Source organism: Lampris incognitus, chromosome 2 (assembly GCF_029633865.1).
Source record: "Lampris incognitus isolate fLamInc1 chromosome 2, fLamInc1.hap2, whole genome shotgun sequence".
Taxonomy (NCBI): Eukaryota; Metazoa; Chordata; class Actinopteri; order Lampriformes; family Lampridae; genus Lampris; species Lampris incognitus.
Genome location: NC_079212.1, coordinates 51,233,093 through 51,254,515, shown reverse-complemented (window position 1 = coordinate 51,254,515; position 21,423 = coordinate 51,233,093). Strand labels below are relative to the sequence as shown.

The following is a 21,423-nucleotide window of genomic DNA, read 5'->3' as shown; positions in this document are numbered from 1 at the left end:
TTCTCTACGTCCTCCTCTGTAAGAACAAACACCAAGTCGTGCTGTGTCTCATGTCAGGACAAAGTTCACCACGTCCTCCTCTGTAAGAAGAAACACCAAGTCATGCTGTGTCTCATGTCAGCTCAAAGTTCTCCACGTCCTCTGTAAGAACAAACACCAAATCATGCTGTGTCTCATGTCAGCTCAAAGTTCTCCACGTCCTCCTCTGTAAGAACAAACACCAAGTCATGCTGTGTCTCATGTCAGCTCAAAGTTCTCCACGTCCTCCTGTGTAAGAACAAACACCAAGTCGTGCTGTGTCTCATGTCAGGACAAAGTTCACCACGTCCTCCTCTGTAAGAAAAAACAACAAGCCATGCTGTGTCTCATGTCAGCTCAAAGTTCTCCACATCCTCTCTAAGAACAAACACCAAATCGTGCTGTGTCTCATGTCAGCTCAAAGTTCTCCACGTCCTCCTCTGTAAGCACAAACACCAAGTCGTGCTGTGTCTCATGTCAGCTCAAAGTTCTCCACGTCCTCCTCTGTAAGAACAAACACCAAGTCATGCTGTGTCTCATGTCAGCTCAAAGTTCACCACATCCTCCTCTGTAAGAACAAACACCAAGTCGTGCTGTGTCTCATGTCAGGACAAAGTTCACCACGTCCTCCTCTGCAAGAAGAAACACCAAGTCATGCTGTGTCTCATGTCAGCTCAAAGTTTTCCACGTCCTCCTCTGTAAGAAGAAACACCAAGTCATGCTGTGTCTCATGTCAGGACAAAGTTCTCCACGTCCTCCTCTGTAAGAACAAACACCAAGTCATGCTGTGTCTCATGTCAGGACAAAGTTTTCCACGTCCTCCTCTGTAAGAACAAACAACAAGTCATGCTGTGTCTCATGTCAGCTCAAAGTTCTCCACGTCCTCCTCTGTCAGAACAAATATCAAGTCATGCTGTGTCTCATGTCAGCTCAAAGTTCTCCACGTCCTCCTCTGTAAGAACAAACACCAAGTCATGCTGTGTCTCATGTCAGGACAAAGTTCTCAACGTCCTCCTCTGTAAGAAGAAACACCAAGTCATGCTGTGTCTCATGTCAGGACATAGTTCTCCACATCCCCCTCTGTAAGAACAAACACCAAGTCATGCTGTGTCTCATGTCAGGACAAAGTTTTCCACGTCCTCCTCTGTAAGACCAAACACCAAGTCATGCTGTGTCTCATGTCAGCTCAAAGTTCTCCAGGTCCTCCTCTGTCAGAACAAATATCAAGTCATGCTGTGTCTCATGTCAGCTCAAAGGTCTGCACGTCCTCCTCTGTAAGAACAAACACCAAGTCATGCTGTGTCTCATGTCAGCTCAAAGTTCTCCACATCCTCCTCTGTAAGAACAAACGTCAAGTCATGCTGCGTCTCATGTCAGCTCAAAGTTCTCCACATCCTCCTCTGTAACAACAAACGTCAAGTCATGCTGTGTCTCATGTCAGCTCAAAGTTCTCCACGTCCTCCTCTGTAAGAACAAACACCAAGTCATACTGTGTCTCATGTCAGCTCAAAGTTCTCCACGTCCTCCTCTGTAAGAACAAACACCAAGTCGTGCTGTGTCTCATGTCAGGACAAAGTTCACCACGTCCTCCTCTGTAAGAAGAAACACCAAGTCATGCTGTGTCTCATGTCAGCTCAAAGTTCTCCACGTCCTGCTCTGTCAGAACAAATATCAAGTCATGCTGTGTCTCATGTCAGCTCAAAGTTCTTCACGTCCTCCTCTGTAAGAACAAACACCAAGTCATGCTGTGTCTCATGTCAGGACAAAGTTCTCAACGTCCTCCTCGGTAAGAACAAACACCAAATCATGCTGTGTCTCATGTCAGGACAAAGTTCTCCACATCCTCCTCTGTAAGAACAAACACCAAGTCATGCTGTGTCTCATGTCAGGACAAAGTTTTCCACGTCCTCCTCTGTAAGAACAAACACCAAGTCATGCTGTGTCTCATGTCAGCTCAAAGTTCTCTACGTCCTCCTCTGTAAGAACAAACACCAAGTCGTGCTGTGTCTCATGTCAGGACAAAGTTCACCACGTCCTCCTCTGTAAGAACAAACAACAAGTCATGCTGTGTCTCATGTCAGCTCAAAGTTCTCCACGTCCTCTGTAAGAACAAACACCAAATCGTGCTGTGTCTCATGTCAGCTCAAAGTTCTCCACGTCCTCCTCTGTAAGCACAAACACCAAGTCGTGCTGTGTCTCATGTCAGCTCAAAGTTCTCCACGTCCTCCTCTGTAAGAACAAACACCAAGTCATGCTGTGTCTCATGTCAGCTCAAAGTTCACCACGTCCTCCTCTGTAAGAACAAACACCAAGTCGTGCTGTGTCTCATGTCAGGACAAAGTTCACCACGTCCTCCTCTGCAAGAAGAAACACCAAGTCATGCTGTGTCTCATGTCAGCTCAAAGTTTTCCACGTCCTCCTCTGTAAGAAGAAACACCAAGTCATGCTGTGTCTCATGTCAGGACAAAGTTCTCCACGTCCTCCTCTGTAAGAACAAACACCAAGTCATGCTGTGTCTCATGTCAGGACAAAGTTTTCCACGTCCTCCTCTGTAAGAACAAACAACAAGTCATGCTGTGTCTCATGTCAGCTCAAAGTTCTCCACGTCCTCCTCTGTCAGAACAAATATCAAGTCATGCTGTGTCTCATGTCAGCTCAAAGTTCTCCATGTCCTCCTCTGTAAGAACAAACACCAAGTCATGCTGTGTCTCATGTCAGGACAAAGTTCTCAACGTCCTCCTCTGTAAGAACAAACACCAAATCATGCTGTGTCTCATGTCAGGACAAAGTTCTCCACATCCCCCTCTGTAAGAACAAACACCAAGTCATGCTGTGTCTTATGTCAGGACAAAGTTTTCCACGTCCTCCTCTGTAAGACCAAACACCAAGTCATGCTGTGTCTCATGTCAGCTCAAAGTTCTCCAGGTCCTCCTCTGTCAGAACAAATATCAAGTCATGCTGTGTCTCATGTCAGCTCAAAGTTCTCCACGTCCTCCTCTGTAAGAACAAACACCAAGTCATGCTGTGTCTCATGTCAGCTCAAAGTTCTCCACATCCTCCTCTGTAAGAACAAACACCAAGTCATGCTGTGTCTCATGTCAGCTCAAAGGTCTGCACGTCCTCCTCTGTAAGAACAAACATCAAGTCATGCTGTGTGTCATGTCAGCTCAAAGGTCTGCACGTCCTCCTCTGTAAGAACAAACACCAAGTCATGCTGTGTCTCATGTCAGCTCAAAGTTCTCCACATCCTCCTCTGTAACAACAAACGTCAAGTCATGCTGCGTCTCATGTCAGCTCAAAGTTCTCCACATCCTCCTCTGTAACAACAAACGTCAAGTCATGCTGCGTCTCATGTCAGCTCAAAGTTCTCCACGTCCTCCTCTGTAAGAACAAACACCAAGTCATACTGTGTCTCATGTCAGCTCAAAGTTCTCCACGTCCTCCTCTGTAAGAACAAACACCAAGTCATGCTGTGTCTCATGTCAGCTCAAAGTTCTCCACGTCCTCCTCTGTAAGAACAAACACCAAGTCGTGCTGTGTCTCATGTCAGGACAAAGTTCACCACGTCCTCCTCTGTAAGAACAAACAACAAGTCATGCTGTGTCTCATGTCAGCTCAAAGTTCTCCACGTCCTCTGTAAGAACAAACACCAAATCCTGCTGTGTCTCATGTCAGCTCAAAGTTCTCCACGTCCTCCTCTGTAAGCACAAACACCAAGTCATGCTGTGTCTCATGTCAGCTCAAAGTTCTCCACGTCCTCCTCTGTAAGAACAAACACCAAGTCATGCTGTGTCTCATGTCAGCTCAAAGTTCACCACGTCCTCCTCTGTAAGAACAAACACCAAGTCGTGCTGTGTCTCATGTCAGGACAAAGTTCACCACGTCCTCCTCTGTAAGAAGAAACACCAAGTCATGCTGTGTCTCAAGTCAGCTCAAAGTTTTCCACGTCCTCCTCTGTAAGAAGAAACACCAAGTCATTCTGTGTCTCATGTCAGGACAAAGTTCTCCACGTCCTCCTCTGTAAGAACAAACACCAAGTCATGCTGTGTCTCATGTCAGGACAAAGTTTTCCACGTCCTCCTCTGTAAGAAGAAACACCAAGTCATGCTGTGTCTCATGTCAGCTCAAAGTTCTCCACGTCCTCCTCTGTCAGAACAAATATCAAGTCATGCTTTGTCTCATGTCAGCTCAAAGTTCTCCACGTCCTCCTCTGTAAGAACAAACACCAAGTCATGCTGTGTCTCATGTCAGGACAAAGTTCTCAACGTCCTCCTCTGTAAGAACAAACACCAAATCATGCTGTGTCTCATGTCAGGACAAAGTTCTCCACATCCCCCTCTGTAAGAACAAACACCAAGTCATGCTGTGTCTCATGTCAGGACAAAGTTTTCCACGTCCTCCTCTGTAAGACCAAACACCAAGTCATGCTGTGTCTCATGTCAGCTCAAAGGTCTGCACGTCCTCCTCTGTAAGAACAAACACCAAGTCATGCTGTGTCTCATGTCAGCTCAAAGGTCTGCACGTCCTCCTCTGTAAGAACAAACATCAAGTCATGCTGTGTGTCATGTCAGCTCAAAGGTCTGCACGTCCTCCTCTGTAAGAACAAACACCAAGTCATGCTGTGTCTCATGTCAGCTCAAAGTTCTCCACATCCTCCTCTGTAACAACAAACGTCAAGTCATGCTGCGTCTCATGTCAGCTCAAAGTTCTCCACATCCTCCTCTGTAACAACAAACGTCAAGTCATGCTGTGTCTCATGTCAGCTCAAAGTTCTCCACGTCCTCCTCTGTAAGAACAAACACCAAGTCATGCTGTGTCTCATGTCAGCTCAAAGTTCACCACGTCCTCCTCTGTAAGAACAAACACCAAGTCGTGCTGTGTCTCATGTCAGGACAAAGTTCACCACGTCCTCCTCTGCAAGAAGAAACACCAAGTCATGCTGTGTCTCATGTCAGCTCAAAGTTTTCCACGTCCTCCTCTGTAAGAAGAAACACCAAGTCATGCTGTGTCTCATGTCAGGACAAAGTTCTCCACGTCCTCCTCTGTAAGAACAAACACCAAGTCATGCTGTGTCTCATGTCAGGACAAAGTTTTCCACGTCCTCCTCTGTAAGAACAAACAACAAGTCATGCTGTGTCTCATGTCAGCTCAAAGTTCTCCACGTCCTCCTCTGTCAGAACAAATATCAAGTCATGCTGTGTCTCATGTCAGCTCAAAGTTCTCCATGTCCTCCTCTGTAAGAACAAACACCAAGTCATGCTGTGTCTCATGTCAGGACAAAGTTCTCAACGTCCTCCTCTGTAAGAACAAACACCAAATCATGCTGTGTCTCATGTCAGGACAAAGTTCTCCACATCCCCCTCTGTAAGAACAAACACCAAGTCATGCTGTGTCTTATGTCAGGACAAAGTTTTCCACGTCCTCCTCTGTAAGACCAAACACCAAGTCATGCTGTGTCTCATGTCAGCTCAAAGTTCTCCAGGTCCTCCTCTGTCAGAACAAATATCAAGTCATGCTGTGTCTCATGTCAGCTCAAAGTTCTCCACGTCCTCCTCTGTAAGAACAAACACCAAGTCATGCTGTGTCTCATGTCAGCTCAAAGATCTCCACATCCTCCTCTGTAAGAACAAACACCAAGTCATGCTGTGTCTCATGTCAGCTCAAAGGTCTGCACGTCCTCCTCTGTAAGAACAAACATCAAGTCATGCTGTGTGTCATGTCAGCTCAAAGTTCTCCACATCCTCCTCTGTAACAACAAACGTCAAGTCATGCTGCGTCTCATGTCAGCTCAAAGTTCTCCACATCCTCCTCTGTAACAACAAACGTCAAGTCATGCTGTGTCTCATGTCAGCTCAAAGTTCTCCACGTCCTCCTCTGTAAGAACAAACACCAAGTCATACTGTGTCTCATGTCAGCTCAAAGTTCTCCACGTCCTCCTCTGTAAGAACAAACACCAAGTCATGCTGTGTCTCATGTCAGCTCAAAGTTCTCCACGTCCTCCTCTGTAAGAACAAACACCAAGTCGTGCTGTGTCTCATGTCAGGACAAAGTTCACCACGTCCTCCTCTGTAAGAACAAACAACAAGTCATGCTGTGTCTCATGTCAGCTCAAAGTTCTCCACGTCCTCTGTAAGAACAAACACCAAATCGTGCTGTGTCTCATGTCAGCTCAAAGTTCTCCACGTCCTCCTCTGTAAGCACAAACACCAAGTCATGCTGTGTCTCATGTCAGCTCAAAGTTCTCCACGTCCTCCTCTGTAAGAACAAACACCAAGTCATGCTGTGTCTCATGTCAGCTCAAAGTTCACCACGTCCTCCTCTGTAAGAACAAACACCAAGTCGTGCTGTGTCTCATGTCAGGACAAAGTTCACCACGTCCTCCTCTGTAAGAAGAAACACCAAGTCATGCTGTGTCTCATGTCAGCTCAAAGTTTTCCATGTCCTCCTCTGTAAGAAGAAACACCAAGTCATTCTGTGTCTCATGTCAGGACAAAGTTCTCCACGTCCTCCTCTGTAAGAACAAACACCAAGTCATGCTGTGTCTCATGTCAGGACAAAGTTTTCCACGTCCTCCTCTGTAAGAAGAAACACCAAGTCATGCTGTGTCTCATGTCAGCTCAAAGTTCTCCACGTCCTCCTCTGTCAGAACAAATATCAAGTCATGCTTTGTCTCATGTCAGCTCAAAGTTCTCAACGTCCTCCTCTGTAAGAACAAACACCAAGTCATGCTGTGTCTCATGTCAGGACAAAGTTCTCAACGTCCTCCTCTGTAAGAACAAACACCAAATCATGCTGTGTCTCATGTCAGGACAAAGTTCTCCACATCCCCCTCTGTAAGAACAAACACCAAGTCATGCTGTGTCTCATGTCAGGACAAAGTTTTCCACGTCCTCCTCTGTAAGACCAAACACCAAGTCATGCTGTGTCTCATGTCAGCTCAAAGTTCTCCAGGTCCTCCTCTGTCAGAACAAATATCAAGTCATGCTGTGTCTCATGTCAGCTCAAAGTTCTCCACGTCCTCCTCTGTAAGAACAAACACCAAGTCATGCTGTGTCTCATGTCAGCTCAAAGTTCTCCACATCCTCCTCTGTAAGAACAAACACCAAGTCGTGCTGTGTCTCATGTCAGGACAAAGTTCACCACGTCCTCCTCTGTAAGAAGAAACACCAAGTCATGCTGTGTCTCATGTCAGCTCAAAGTTTTCCACGTCCTCCTCTGTAAGAAGAAACACCAAGTCATGCTGTGTCTCATGTCAGGACAAAGTTCTCCACGTCCTCCTCTGTAAGAACAAACACCAAGTCATGCTGTGTCTCATGTCAGCTCAAAGTTCTCCACGTCCTCCTCTGTCAGAACAAATATCAAGTCATGCTGTGTCTCATGTCAGCTCAAAGTTCTCCACGTCCTCCTCTGTAAGAACAAACACCAAGTCATGCTGTGTCTCATGTCAGGACAAAGTTCTCCACATCCTCCTCTGTAAGAACAAACACCAAATCATGCTGTGTCTCATGTCAGGACAAAGTTCTCCACATCCTCCTCTGTAAGAACAAACACCAAGTCATGCTGTGTCTCATGTCAGGGCAAAGTTTTCCACGTCCTCCTCTGTAAGAACAAACACCAAGTCATGCTGTGTCTCATGTCAGATCAAAGTTCTCTACGTCCTCCTCTGTAAGAACAAACACCAAGTCATGCTGTGTCTCATGTCAGGACAAAGTTCTCCACGTCCTCCTCTGTAAGAACAAACGTCATGTCATGCTGTGTCTCATGTTAGCTCAAAGTTCTCCACAACCTCCTCTGTAAGAACAAACGTCAAGTCATGCTGTGTCTCATGTCAGCTCAAAGTTCTCCACGTCCTCCTCTGTAAGAACAAACACCAAGTCATGCTGTGTCTCATGTTAGCTCAAAGTTCTCTACGTCCTCCTCTGTAAGAACAAACACCAAGTCATGCTGTGTCTCATGTCAGGACAAAGTTCACCACGTCCTCCTCTGTAAGAACAAACACCAAGTCGTGCTGTGTCTCATGTCAGGACAAAGTTCACCACGTCCTCCTCTGTAAGAAGAAACACCAAGTCATGCTGTGTCTCAAGTCAGCTCAAAGTTTTCCACGTCCTCCTCTGTAAGAAGAAACACCAAGTCATTCTGTGTCTCATGTCAGGACAAAGTTCTCCACGTCCTCCTCTGTAAGAACAAACACCAAGTCATGCTGTGTCTCATGTCAGGACAAAGTTTTCCACGTCCTCCTCTGTAAGAAGAAACACCAAGTCATGCTGTGTCTCATGTCAGCTCAAAGTTCTCCACGTCCTCCTCTGTCAGAACAAATATCAAGTCATGCTTTGTCTCATGTCAGCTCAAAGTTCTCCACGTCCTCCTCTGTAAGAACAAACACCAAGTCATGCTGTGTCTCATGTCAGGACAAAGTTCTCAACGTCCTCCTCTGTAAGAACAAACACCAAATCATGCTGTGTCTCATGTCAGGACAAAGTTCTCCACATCCCCCTCTGTAAGAACAAACACCAAGTCATGCTGTGTCTCATGTCAGGACAAAGTTTTCCACGTCCTCCTCTGTAAGACCAAACACCAAGTCATGCTGTGTCTCATGTCAGCTCAAAGGTCTGCACGTCCTCCTCTGTAAGAACAAACACCAAGTCATGCTGTGTCTCATGTCAGCTCAAAGGTCTGCACGTCCTCCTCTGTAAGAACAAACATCAAGTCATGCTGTGTGTCATGTCAGCTCAAAGGTCTGCACGTCCTCCTCTGTAAGAACAAACACCAAGTCATGCTGTGTCTCATGTCAGCTCAAAGTTCTCCACATCCTCCTCTGTAACAACAAACGTCAAGTCATGCTGCGTCTCATGTCAGCTCAAAGTTCTCCACATCCTCCTCTGTAACAACAAACGTCAAGTCATGCTGTGTCTCATGTCAGCTCAAAGTTCTCCACGTCCTCCTCTGTAAGAACAAACACCAAGTCATGCTGTGTCTCATGTCAGCTCAAAGTTCACCACGTCCTCCTCTGTAAGAACAAACACCAAGTCGTGCTGTGTCTCATGTCAGGACAAAGTTCACCACGTCCTCCTCTGCAAGAAGAAACACCAAGTCATGCTGTGTCTCATGTCAGCTCAAAGTTTTCCACGTCCTCCTCTGTAAGAAGAAACACCAAGTCATGCTGTGTCTCATGTCAGGACAAAGTTCTCCACGTCCTCCTCTGTAAGAACAAACACCAAGTCATGCTGTGTCTCATGTCAGGACAAAGTTTTCCACGTCCTCCTCTGTAAGAACAAACAACAAGTCATGCTGTGTCTCATGTCAGCTCAAAGTTCTCCACGTCCTCCTCTGTCAGAACAAATATCAAGTCATGCTGTGTCTCATGTCAGCTCAAAGTTCTCCATGTCCTCCTCTGTAAGAACAAACACCAAGTCATGCTGTGTCTCATGTCAGGACAAAGTTCTCAACGTCCTCCTCTGTAAGAACAAACACCAAATCATGCTGTGTCTCATGTCAGGACAAAGTTCTCCACATCCCCCTCTGTAAGAACAAACACCAAGTCATGCTGTGTCTTATGTCAGGACAAAGTTTTCCACGTCCTCCTCTGTAAGACCAAACACCAAGTCATGCTGTGTCTCATGTCAGCTCAAAGTTCTCCAGGTCCTCCTCTGTCAGAACAAATATCAAGTCATGCTGTGTCTCATGTCAGCTCAAAGTTCTCCACGTCCTCCTCTGTAAGAACAAACACCAAGTCATGCTGTGTCTCATGTCAGCTCAAAGATCTCCACATCCTCCTCTGTAAGAACAAACACCAAGTCATGCTGTGTCTCATGTCAGCTCAAAGGTCTGCACGTCCTCCTCTGTAAGAACAAACATCAAGTCATGCTGTGTGTCATGTCAGCTCAAAGTTCTCCACATCCTCCTCTGTAACAACAAACGTCAAGTCATGCTGCGTCTCATGTCAGCTCAAAGTTCTCCACATCCTCCTCTGTAACAACAAACGTCAAGTCATGCTGTGTCTCATGTCAGCTCAAAGTTCTCCACGTCCTCCTCTGTAAGAACAAACACCAAGTCATACTGTGTCTCATGTCAGCTCAAAGTTCTCCACGTCCTCCTCTGTAAGAACAAACACCAAGTCATGCTGTGTCTCATGTCAGCTCAAAGTTCTCCACGTCCTCCTCTGTAAGAACAAACACCAAGTCGTGCTGTGTCTCATGTCAGGACAAAGTTCACCACGTCCTCCTCTGTAAGAACAAACAACAAGTCATGCTGTGTCTCATGTCAGCTCAAAGTTCTCCACGTCCTCTGTAAGAACAAACACCAAATCGTGCTGTGTCTCATGTCAGCTCAAAGTTCTCCACGTCCTCCTCTGTAAGCACAAACACCAAGTCATGCTGTGTCTCATGTCAGCTCAAAGTTCTCCACGTCCTCCTCTGTAAGAACAAACACCAAGTCATGCTGTGTCTCATGTCAGCTCAAAGTTCACCACGTCCTCCTCTGTAAGAACAAACACCAAGTCGTGCTGTGTCTCATGTCAGGACAAAGTTCACCACGTCCTCCTCTGTAAGAAGAAACACCAAGTCATGCTGTGTCTCATGTCAGCTCAAAGTTTTCCATGTCCTCCTCTGTAAGAAGAAACACCAAGTCATTCTGTGTCTCATGTCAGGACAAAGTTCTCCACGTCCTCCTCTGTAAGAACAAACACCAAGTCATGCTGTGTCTCATGTCAGGACAAAGTTTTCCACGTCCTCCTCTGTAAGAAGAAACACCAAGTCATGCTGTGTCTCATGTCAGCTCAAAGTTCTCCACGTCCTCCTCTGTCAGAACAAATATCAAGTCATGCTTTGTCTCATGTCAGCTCAAAGTTCTCAACGTCCTCCTCTGTAAGAACAAACACCAAGTCATGCTGTGTCTCATGTCAGGACAAAGTTCTCAACGTCCTCCTCTGTAAGAACAAACACCAAATCATGCTGTGTCTCATGTCAGGACAAAGTTCTCCACATCCCCCTCTGTAAGAACAAACACCAAGTCATGCTGTGTCTCATGTCAGGACAAAGTTTTCCACGTCCTCCTCTGTAAGACCAAACACCAAGTCATGCTGTGTCTCATGTCAGCTCAAAGTTCTCCAGGTCCTCCTCTGTCAGAACAAATATCAAGTCATGCTGTGTCTCATGTCAGCTCAAAGTTCTCCACGTCCTCCTCTGTAAGAACAAACACCAAGTCATGCTGTGTCTCATGTCAGCTCAAAGTTCTCCACATCCTCCTCTGTAAGAACAAACACCAAGTCGTGCTGTGTCTCATGTCAGGACAAAGTTCACCACGTCCTCCTCTGTAAGAAGAAACACCAAGTCATGCTGTGTCTCATGTCAGCTCAAAGTTTTCCACGTCCTCCTCTGTAAGAAGAAACACCAAGTCATGCTGTGTCTCATGTCAGGACAAAGTTCTCCACGTCCTCCTCTGTAAGAACAAACACCAAGTCATGCTGTGTCTCATGTCAGCTCAAAGTTCTCCACGTCCTCCTCTGTCAGAACAAATATCAAGTCATGCTGTGTCTCATGTCAGCTCAAAGTTCTCCACGTCCTCCTCTGTAAGAACAAACACCAAGTCATGCTGTGTCTCATGTCAGGACAAAGTTTTCCACGTCCTCCTCTGTAAGACCAAACACCAAGTCATGCTGTGTCTCATGTCAGCTCAAAGTTCTCCAGGTCCTCCTCTGTCAGAACAAATATCAAGTCATGCTGTGTCTCATGTCAGCTCAAAGTTCTCCACGTCCTCCTCTGTAAGAACAAACACCAAGTCATGCTGTGTCTCATGTCAGCTCAAAGTTCTCCACATCCTCCTCTGTAAGAACAAACACCAAGTCATGCTGTGTCTCATGTCAGCTCAAAGGTCTGCACGTCCTCCTCTGTAACAACAAACGTCAAGTCATGCTGCGTCTCATGTCAGCTCAAAGTTCTCCACGTCCTCCTCTGTAACAACAAACGTCAAGTCATGCTGTGTCTCATGTCAGCTCAAAGTTCTCCACGTCCTCCTCTGTAAGAACAAACACCAAGTCATACTGTGTCTCATGTCAGCTCAAAGTTCTCCATGTCCTCCTCTGTAAGAACAAACACCAAGTCATGCTGTGTCTCATGTCAGCTCAAAGTTCTCCATGTCCTCCTCTGTAAGAACAAACACCAAGTCATACTGTGTCTCATGTCAGCTCAAAGTTCTCCATGTCCTCCTCTGTAAGAACAAACACCAAGTCATGCTGTGTCTCATGTCAGCTCAAAGTTCTCCACGTCCTCCTCTGTAAGAACAAACACCAAGTCATGCTGTGTCTCATGTCAGCTCAAAGTTCTCCACGTCCTCCTCTGTAAGAACAAACACCAAGTCATGCTGTGTCTCATGTCAGCTCAAAGTTCTCCACGTCCTCCTCTGTAAGAACAAACGTCAAGTCATGCTGTGTCTCATGTCAGGAAAAAGGCAAGAAAAACTAACTTACAAACACACGTTACAGTGCACAGAGACTCTCCTAGGTTTTCCTGGAATGTGTTCCTATATTCAGAAATGAGCTTCTCATTTCTTCTGTCTTTATTCCAATTCCAAAATGTCCCCAGCCATTTTTTTTCTGGCAGAAGCACAACTCAAATCAAACAAGAGGTTCACAGAATAGAATAGAACAGAATCCATCCATCCATTATCCAAGCCGCTTACCCCAACTAGGGTTATGGGATGCTGGAGCCTATTCAGGCGGGGAGACACCCACACATACACAGGGAGGTCATGTAAACTCCACACAGAGGACGACCTCGGATGACCCCCAAGGTTGGACTACCTCAGGGTTCAAACCCAGGACCTTCTTGCTGTGAGGCGACCGCGCTAACCACTACGCCAGCGTGCCGCCCTACAGAACAGAATACGTCATAAAAATTATCTACAGTACCACATATTTTGGGAGAACACATGTATAGGAAGGACTGTACAGTCAGGAAACCAGTGAACAGTTTGCTTAACAGTAGTGTGTCACCCCGGGGAGGAACAACACAACTGTGCAGCTAGCCACAGGGGTGACATCATGAAGTCTGGTTTTTGAGCATATTGGATAGCATATTGCATATTGCAGTCATTCTGCAGCAGGTTACTTACTGACAAACTCGGTGAGGAAGACGACAAAGAAGGGTGTGACCAGGTCATTAATCCCTTGGACGTAACCACTGGCCGGATGACGGATTGCCCAGATGAACAAGATGCGCTCAAACACCTGGAGAACAGAACAGAACGTGTTGATTCACAGGGCACAGCATGCCTATTACAAACACAACTGGATAAATACATTTTAAGTTTATGTGTATTTCCAGAGCTCACGGACACTTCCCCCTTTTTCTCCCCAACTGTACTTGGCCAATTACCCCACTCTTCCGAGCCGTCCCGGTCGCTGCTCCACCCCCTCTGCTGATCCCGGGAGGGCTGCAGACTACCACATGCCTCCTCCCATACATGTGGAGTCGCCAGCCGCTTCTTTTCCCCTCACAGTGAGGAGTTTCACCAGGGGGACGTAGCGCGTGGGAGGATCACGCTATTCCTGCCAGTTCCCCAGCTCCCCTTCCCCGAACAGGCGCCCCGACCGACCGGAGGAGGCGCTAGTGCAGCGACCAGGACACATACCCACATCCGGGTTCCCACCCGCAGACACGGCCAACTCTGTCTGTAGGGACGCCCGACCAAGCCGGAGGTAACATGGGGATTCAAACCGCCGATTCCTGTGTTGGTAGGCAACAGAATGGACCGCTACGCCCCCTGGACACCCCAAACGGGTCATTTTGACCCAAACAGAACACAAGGGTTACGATTAGTTTATCTTTTGCTCTTGTTATCTTATCTTACTCCACACACTGCGGGCTGCTATGTGGTTGAATACGTCACGTTTCATTTGGCCACACAACTTGTTGCAGGATGAGCAACACAACACGAGGGGACAGTCATTTTAAATATACTGCTTGATTTATTGTAAAGGATAAATAGGAAAAAAAATGCAAAAAACAAAAAACAAAAAAAAAACAGCCAAAGCATCGTTTTGTGTATGTCGGCAAATATGAAAATCTAGACAGGGAAACTTTGTTTTGGCATTTAACCAGACTCCTGAACTCAGTCCGTTGGGCTGCGTACAATTCCTGAACACACCAGACATAAAAAAACAAACAAACAGTTGAAATCATGGATCAGCACAAGAACATGTATGAGATATACAAATAGTTGTTCAAGTTGGAAAAAAATAGAAAACACCGGGCGAGTTTTCTCCTTGTCTGAACACAACAAGCTCGCACACTTCAGTAAAACGACGACCTCGGTGCCATGATGGTTTTGGGGGAAACTCCAGCAGAAGGAGCACTATGAAGAGAAAGCTAAATCAGAAACACGCCAGAACACTTGTTAGCCGTGTGGTTGATCATGAGGTACTGTCTGGGTATCGCTGAACATGGATACCTGAGGCGGAGCAGCACAGAGGAGGCCGAGCTATGGGCTCATCTGGGAAAAAACTCACCACACAGCTCTCTAAATCTGCTTCTCAGGGAGTCCCCCCCCCCCCCCATCTGCTGGCCTGCAGTTTTCAGGGGCCTCGTTCATCAATCGTTCCTATGTAAAAATTTGCTCTTTCACACCCATGGATTTTTTTAGCCTTGCAGTTTGTCTGACAGACCAGTGTAGAATTTAGACACTGATTGGCTAACACTGATTTCTTTGCAGGCCTGAGTGATTGATCGTTGCAAGAGATAGACACTAGATGTCAGGAGGAAGGAATTACAGATAAACACCAGGCTCTGCTGCTACCTGTCAGACAATTTGGAGGGCTAAAAAAATTCTGTGGGAGTGTAAGAACAAATTTGTATGTATGAATGATTGATGAATGAGGCTCAGGTCATTCAAGGGGGGGGGGGTGTCTCCCAGTGGCTAGAGGGTCCGTGTAATTCAACAGATAGGGCTGTGCAATATGACCAAAAACTCATATCACTTTATAGATCATTCATATCACAATAATGATGCATATCATGATATATGTCATTCATATCATCATTCATATCACTATCATGATACATATGATATAGGTCATTCATAGCACGATTATGATACATGATATATATCATTCATATCACTATCACGATATGATATAGGTAACTCATAGCACGATTATGATACACATATATATCATTCATATCACGATAATAATACATATGACGATAATAATACATATGACGATATAGGTCATTCATATCACGATAATACATATGATATAGGTAATTCATATCACGATAATAATACATATGACGATATAGGTCATTCATATCACGATAATACATATGACATAGGTAATTCATACCACAATAATAATACATATCACGATATAGGTCATTCATATCACGATAATAGTATATATCATGATATAGGTAATTCATATCACGATAATAATACATATCACGATATAGGTCATTCATATCACGATAATAGTACATATCACGATATAGGTCATTCATATCACGATAATAGTACATATCATGATATGGGTCATTCATATCACGATAATAATACATATCACGGTATATGTCATTCATGTCACTCTCATGATACATATGATATAGGTCATTAATATCACGATAATAATACATATCACGATATAGGTCATTCATATCACAGTAACGATACATATCATGATATAGCACATTTTCTGTTAATTCAACGAATAAATAGTTTATATCAAATGCCCACATGGAAAGGCCTATTTCTAATTACATTTTGAATTATATACTCGACAAATAAAGGGTACTTTCTCATATTTGATTATTTTTCTTCTTTTATTTATAGCCTTTGTGCAAATTTGACATATGGTGTGCCGCGGGCAAAGGCTTCTTGCAACGTCTGAGTCTGGGTTTTTTTTGTTTTGAGCACTCGGCTGTGCTTTTGGGGCTCTCATCTGTAGACTATCTCCGTACTGTTTGACAGGATTCTTGCGTAGGTGGTAAAAGAGGCTCGTGGTTTTTGAGTCTGTTGTGGGGACCGGTGTGCGGCATATTTTGCAAAGTACGGTTTTCTGGTCCGTGTCGGACTTTTCATACCCAAACCACGTCCATTCGATAGAAGTTGCCCCTCTTTTAGGTACAAGCTCCTCGTTTTGTCCTGGCTGGTTGGAGTCCTCCTGTTCAGAATTACCCCCGTTCTGTGTTACGGTCACTGTCCTTCATCTTCATTTGTATTGCCTTCATGTGAATTTCCTGCCTGCGTCTGTGCAAGAGCGGAAAGGGTCGTCCAAATGACGAAAAATATTGCCGTACAGAGTGTGATTTGCAACACAATGAAATGATAGAGCTTAATATGAAATGATAGACCTTTTCCGTCGTCACACAGTATATATCGTCATATCGCACAGACCTTCTTACAGGTATGTGTTAATGTACAAAATAACTCCCATCTGCATTTTCCTCAAGCAGCCGTGCCATAACATTGTGACTGAGGGGGAGGAACTCCATAATGAAGGGGGGCTTGAATGTGCCATCGACGCAACACTGTGGACCATGGAGTGTCAGCAAGAACCAAATACTGGGAGACATTAAAATACTTTTAAAAGTTACTTATTCATATTAATGCTCTCTGTAAACAATATTCCAATTGTTCTGCAATCCCCGCCCTCATCGGAGAATTATAGTAATCTGAAATTTACTTAAACATCACCTCCTTTTTGCTTAGCAGGCAAACTTACTGCTTCCGCTTCCTCTGACACTACCCCCACCATCCCAGGAGAGGAAGGGTAGTTGTGCACAATATTACAAAAAATATATAACAGCTGGGTCGCTGGTGTACCTCTCCCCCTTCATCTGGGTCATGCCCCCCTGGCTGTCTCACACAAACACAGACGCCCCCTTCCCAACATAGTCCATGGGCCAGACGATATTTCGGTACACTCAAGGTGGCAAAACTTACTTATAATTTTTGAAAGGATCCATGTCTGTAGATGATATTTTGGTATGATAACCATTCCTGAGTGGCAGCTGTATCACAGCTATCAGCTCATGAAGTTAACCCCCCGCTAAACTAAATTGCATTTTAGACGATGGTGCATATCCTGGTTTAGCCTCATGGTCAGGACATTTTTCAATGTTCTATAATATTGTCTTTGGTATCATTTTAAAGGGGACCTTCTTAGCTTTCATTCAAGCCCTGTTGTGGATATTTCTCACAAATATAGAGGTCACTTGAGCTCTTCAACCCGTCAATAACACACATCTTTCTGCAATTTTCGCCTAAACTATATACTTTCTTTTAGCCCTGTGGCATCTAGGAATATCAGGGACACAAAACACAAAAACTGGAATACTCACAGGACTGTAAAGATTCAGAAAATGTATAATATACCCAAACTATTTCATTGTGTGAGGTGATTGTGAGCCTTAAATGAGAACTAGACCAAAGCCAGTTAGGTCACAAACTGGTCTCTATACATTTGTTTAAATACACAATCAAAATACATGATAAAAAGGAATACCATAGTGAGGTAATGAACTATTTTAATATTTTAAACAACATTGACATTTACATATACTTAGTCAATGATACATGTAATCCCATATCATTAGTGGGTATATGTAATGGTAATGGGTAGGGTAATGGGTATATGTGAATATGGTTACATTATTGTTATCAAGCTCTGGGTAACCAAGTCCAGAATCAACATCCTGTGCATCAATAGACTACTACCACAGTAATACCATCAGAATCATCACACTGTCATTCATCAAACTGCTCGTTTCCCTCATCATCTGACTCCCCAAGTTCAAAGTCCAGTTCTGGACCATCCTGCTGTTTTTGGTTACTGCAGGTCTGTAACCTGCACATGTCTGTGCATGGAAGTCCATTTGACAGGCACATGCAGCTTGGCATTTTGCATGAATGCACACACTTGCATGTTAGCATTTCCAAGACCACATCTGGTGCAGGTGGGGAGCGCATCCAGTAAATGGCCAGCTTGCCTTCATCGTCTGTCCATCCATACTCAGTAGGGCTTGGCACCACAGGGTTAGCCTGCAGACAGCACTTCCATATTGCTGCCTGATAGTTGGCTCATTGAACATGCATAAAGAGACAGTCTCTACATGGTGGCAGCTGGCTGGACTCAACCTCTCCCCTTTTGGTGCAGAAGAGCTGGTAACGCAGTTTGTTCACCTCAGCAGTGCTGCTATTAGCAACATACATCCGACAGGTGAACTGCTCAATTTTCTGGAACAGCTCATCACTCACATTCCATGTCTGTCCCAGTTGACTAAAAGTCTCTTGGCAAGAAGTGTGCTTTCTCACTATCTTCAGGGCATTCAGCTTCCCTCGACCAGCGAATGCACTGACAGTGTCGCAGCCTGTGAAGGCATGTAAGCCAATTAGGCTGTCACAGATGCTGTCTCCAAGTGAACTTGCCAGTTTGGTGATGTCGACAAACCGTGTGCGGTTCTGAGTCCCACACTTCTGGTAGATGGGACAGGTGATGTCCTTCTGGAAGCCAAGACAAAGCACCATGACATCGGTGTCCTCAGCTGTGATGATAACTGACTTTGAGCCCGCATTTGCTGCATGCAATGCATGCAGGAGCAGACGGGTGTCAGCTTCTTTGTGTGGAGTGCAGTTCTGCTGCTTCCTCACACCCATCTTCTGTCAACTTGTAGCAGGTTTCCTCACAGGTCATGTACAACACCTTGCCATGCAGCATAGCTCTGTATCGTGGGAGTTTCCACTCTTCCACCAGAAACTTGATGAGACTGGTCTTGTTGGAGGAACTGCACAGAAATTTTCTCCACTGCTGGACGTGGTGTCCCCCTGCAAGATTCTTGTACTGGAGAGTGATGTCTCCACCCCGGTTCAGTCGTTCAGCATCTTTGATCGAAGTCTGGTGATAGACATCAAAAACAACATCAATCCTCCCACTCTGTGCTCCCTCATGGAGGACCTGGGTCAAGGCTGACTCTGCCACCTGTGCAAAGGTTTTGTTGTTGCCATTCATTTGGACCAGGCTCATCCCATCAATGATGGAAGTAGATGGGATTGGGATGTCTTCTGCAGGAGATACATTCTTTTCAAGCTCTCTGGCAAGTGCAGCCTTGTTTGTTTTTCGTAAGGACCCATCAGCATTTGCCAGTGCCCATGGTAGTGGGCCCAATGGGTAGGCAAGGACATCCTTCAGATTCACCTTCCTGCTTTCAGCCACCAGGATCATGTGACTGAAAAGGTTTCTATCTGCCTTCAGAACCACATCCTGTGCTTTCTTTCCATGAGCTTGTTTTGTGCTGATATTGGAGAATGTTTTCAGACTTTGCTTGGTCATCTTGTCGTGGAATTTCACAGGTGGTGGGTCTGCATCTAACCTTGTTTGCTGGAATGCTTGGTAGGCCTCTTCTCCTTTCTCAAGAGCTCTCAAGAGATCTATGGTCACATCAGGTGGAGCCATTTTGCCAGTGGAGAGGCTAACCAAATCAATCTCATCAGGGGACATAGGATTGAGCCAGTTATTCTCCATAAGGTCCATGAGAGACTGGACATCTGCTTCATCTCTCTTGATCCTTGGACTCTGTAGATCTGGATGAGACCATTTGCACCTGCCTTGACCTATCAGGTCTCTCAGCTGTCTGAGGTACATGCTTCTATACTCAGCTGTGAGATAATATTTGGTCACAGCTCCTGGCTTCAAGCTGAATCCCTTTGTCTCTCCAGCTGTTTGGGTGTCTTTGTTCACCGTTTCTTCTATAGCTTGGTCAACAGGGATTCGGCCAAAGGGATTGGTGGAGCCCAGTTGGACTGAGAAGCCTCCTTCCATGAATTCTGTGTACACATCTGGGTGTGTGATGGGCAGCTCAGACATCTGGGCGTAGTAGTAGGGGAGGTAGCGTGCATAATTCATCCTGTCATAAGCAAAGCACCATGGGATCATTGCTCGAATGCTAGCCAAGTGTAGCATCCAGTCTCCCTCTCTGGATGCTCGGATGAGCCCCAACAAGATTTCAACCATGTCCAAATAGGACATCCAGAAGTTCGAGAGGCTGCCGTTTCCACCTCTAAGGAACTCACGGTAGACTTCAAATAGATCCATGATGCGTGTACAAGAGCTGTTCTCGAGGACCTCCTTCAAAGCATGTTGTGAGACTTCTTTCCCAAGGCTGTCAATGGTCTTCAGTGTCTCATTCAGGTGAACCATGTCATTCCTGTGAGTTTCTTCCAACCAGGACAGGAAACCATTCAAGGTCAGTCGCATGAGAGCCTCATACAGGAGCTTGTGTAGTCGCACTGCCCTGTTGTACTTGCGGCCATCCATAACACCAGCAATTGAGCCTTCTGCAATCATGCCAGACTCAATGCAGAGGTCTTTGAGTCCAGCATCTTGGAAACGCTTTCCTATTATTGCCAGCAGTGTGCAGATGGTGTGGATTACCCCAAGCCTAACGATGATATCATGGAACTTGTCATGGTGTTTCCATGTGATCTCGACAGCCTTCGCATACAGGGCTTGGTCAAAGACACAGACAATCTTCCTCAGGCCTAAGCACTGCATGATGCTCAGTGACTGGTTAAGCATCTCGTTGACAGTAGACATTTGTGTCGCTGGAGCATTGATGGTAGGCAGATAGCCTATATTGTCGGGGATGACCGTCATCTCTCCTCGAGTCAGGATGTTGAAGCCTGTTCAGCTGCTGACTGACTGTTCTTCTTGTTGTGACATGCGTGCTAGGACCCAAAGAAGGTTTTTCTCTCTGGCAAGCTTAGTATTGGCTGCAGTATCGGCATCTGACTTTTTGCTTTGTGGTGGCCCTACCCGTTGTCCAGCATTGTAAGTTGGTAACATTGGTGGGGGTCCATCAATGCTTCTCTTCTTTGTTTTGGGAACAGTGGGCATGGGTTGGACAGGAAGTGGGTTGACTGGCTTTGCTTGCACAGCAATCCCATTGACTCTGTGAGATGTTCCCTCACCACTGACAGTTTCTTCAAGACGGTCGATATTGTCCCAGGCTAAAGTTGTGAATATGCCAGGATGGATGTTAGCTGGAAGGGCAATGCCACTCCCTGATGATGAGAGTTTCTGGAGACACAGGGCAGTGTTGATCTCTTCCATCTGTGAATAGGACACACTGTGACCAAGTCGGTTGAGGATGTTTATCAACTCTACATTTCCTGTCAACGATTTGACACTGAATGGCAGAACAATGTGCTTGGAAGGCTTGGTATTTCCACATGTCACTGCATATACTATGTCATGGCCAAATGACTGCAGAAGGCACTGCACTCTCTGGGATGCATGATCAGGATCATTTGAGCCTGTGAGTAGAGAGTACAGGAAGATAATGAGCGACTCTGGAATGGTAGGACATTCTGCTTCTGGTTTGACTTCAGGCGGCCAGGTTTGAGGAACATCTTGACTTT

The 21,423-nt window shown here is 45.6% G+C and overlaps 1 protein-coding gene across 2 annotated transcripts in view; it reads right to left on the bottom strand.

Annotated features, from left to right (window-relative positions):
• tbc1d22b (TBC1 domain family, member 22B) overlaps positions 1–21,423 on the bottom strand; it is a 184,813-nt gene that overhangs the window by 141,025 nt on the left and 22,365 nt on the right. For both annotated transcript variants that reach the window (XM_056273237.1, XM_056273238.1), the window contains one exon: positions 13,126–13,240. In XM_056273237.1, coding sequence (XP_056129212.1) covers positions 13,126–13,240 — 115 coding nt within the window. The remainder of the gene's footprint in view (positions 1–13,125; positions 13,241–21,423) is intronic.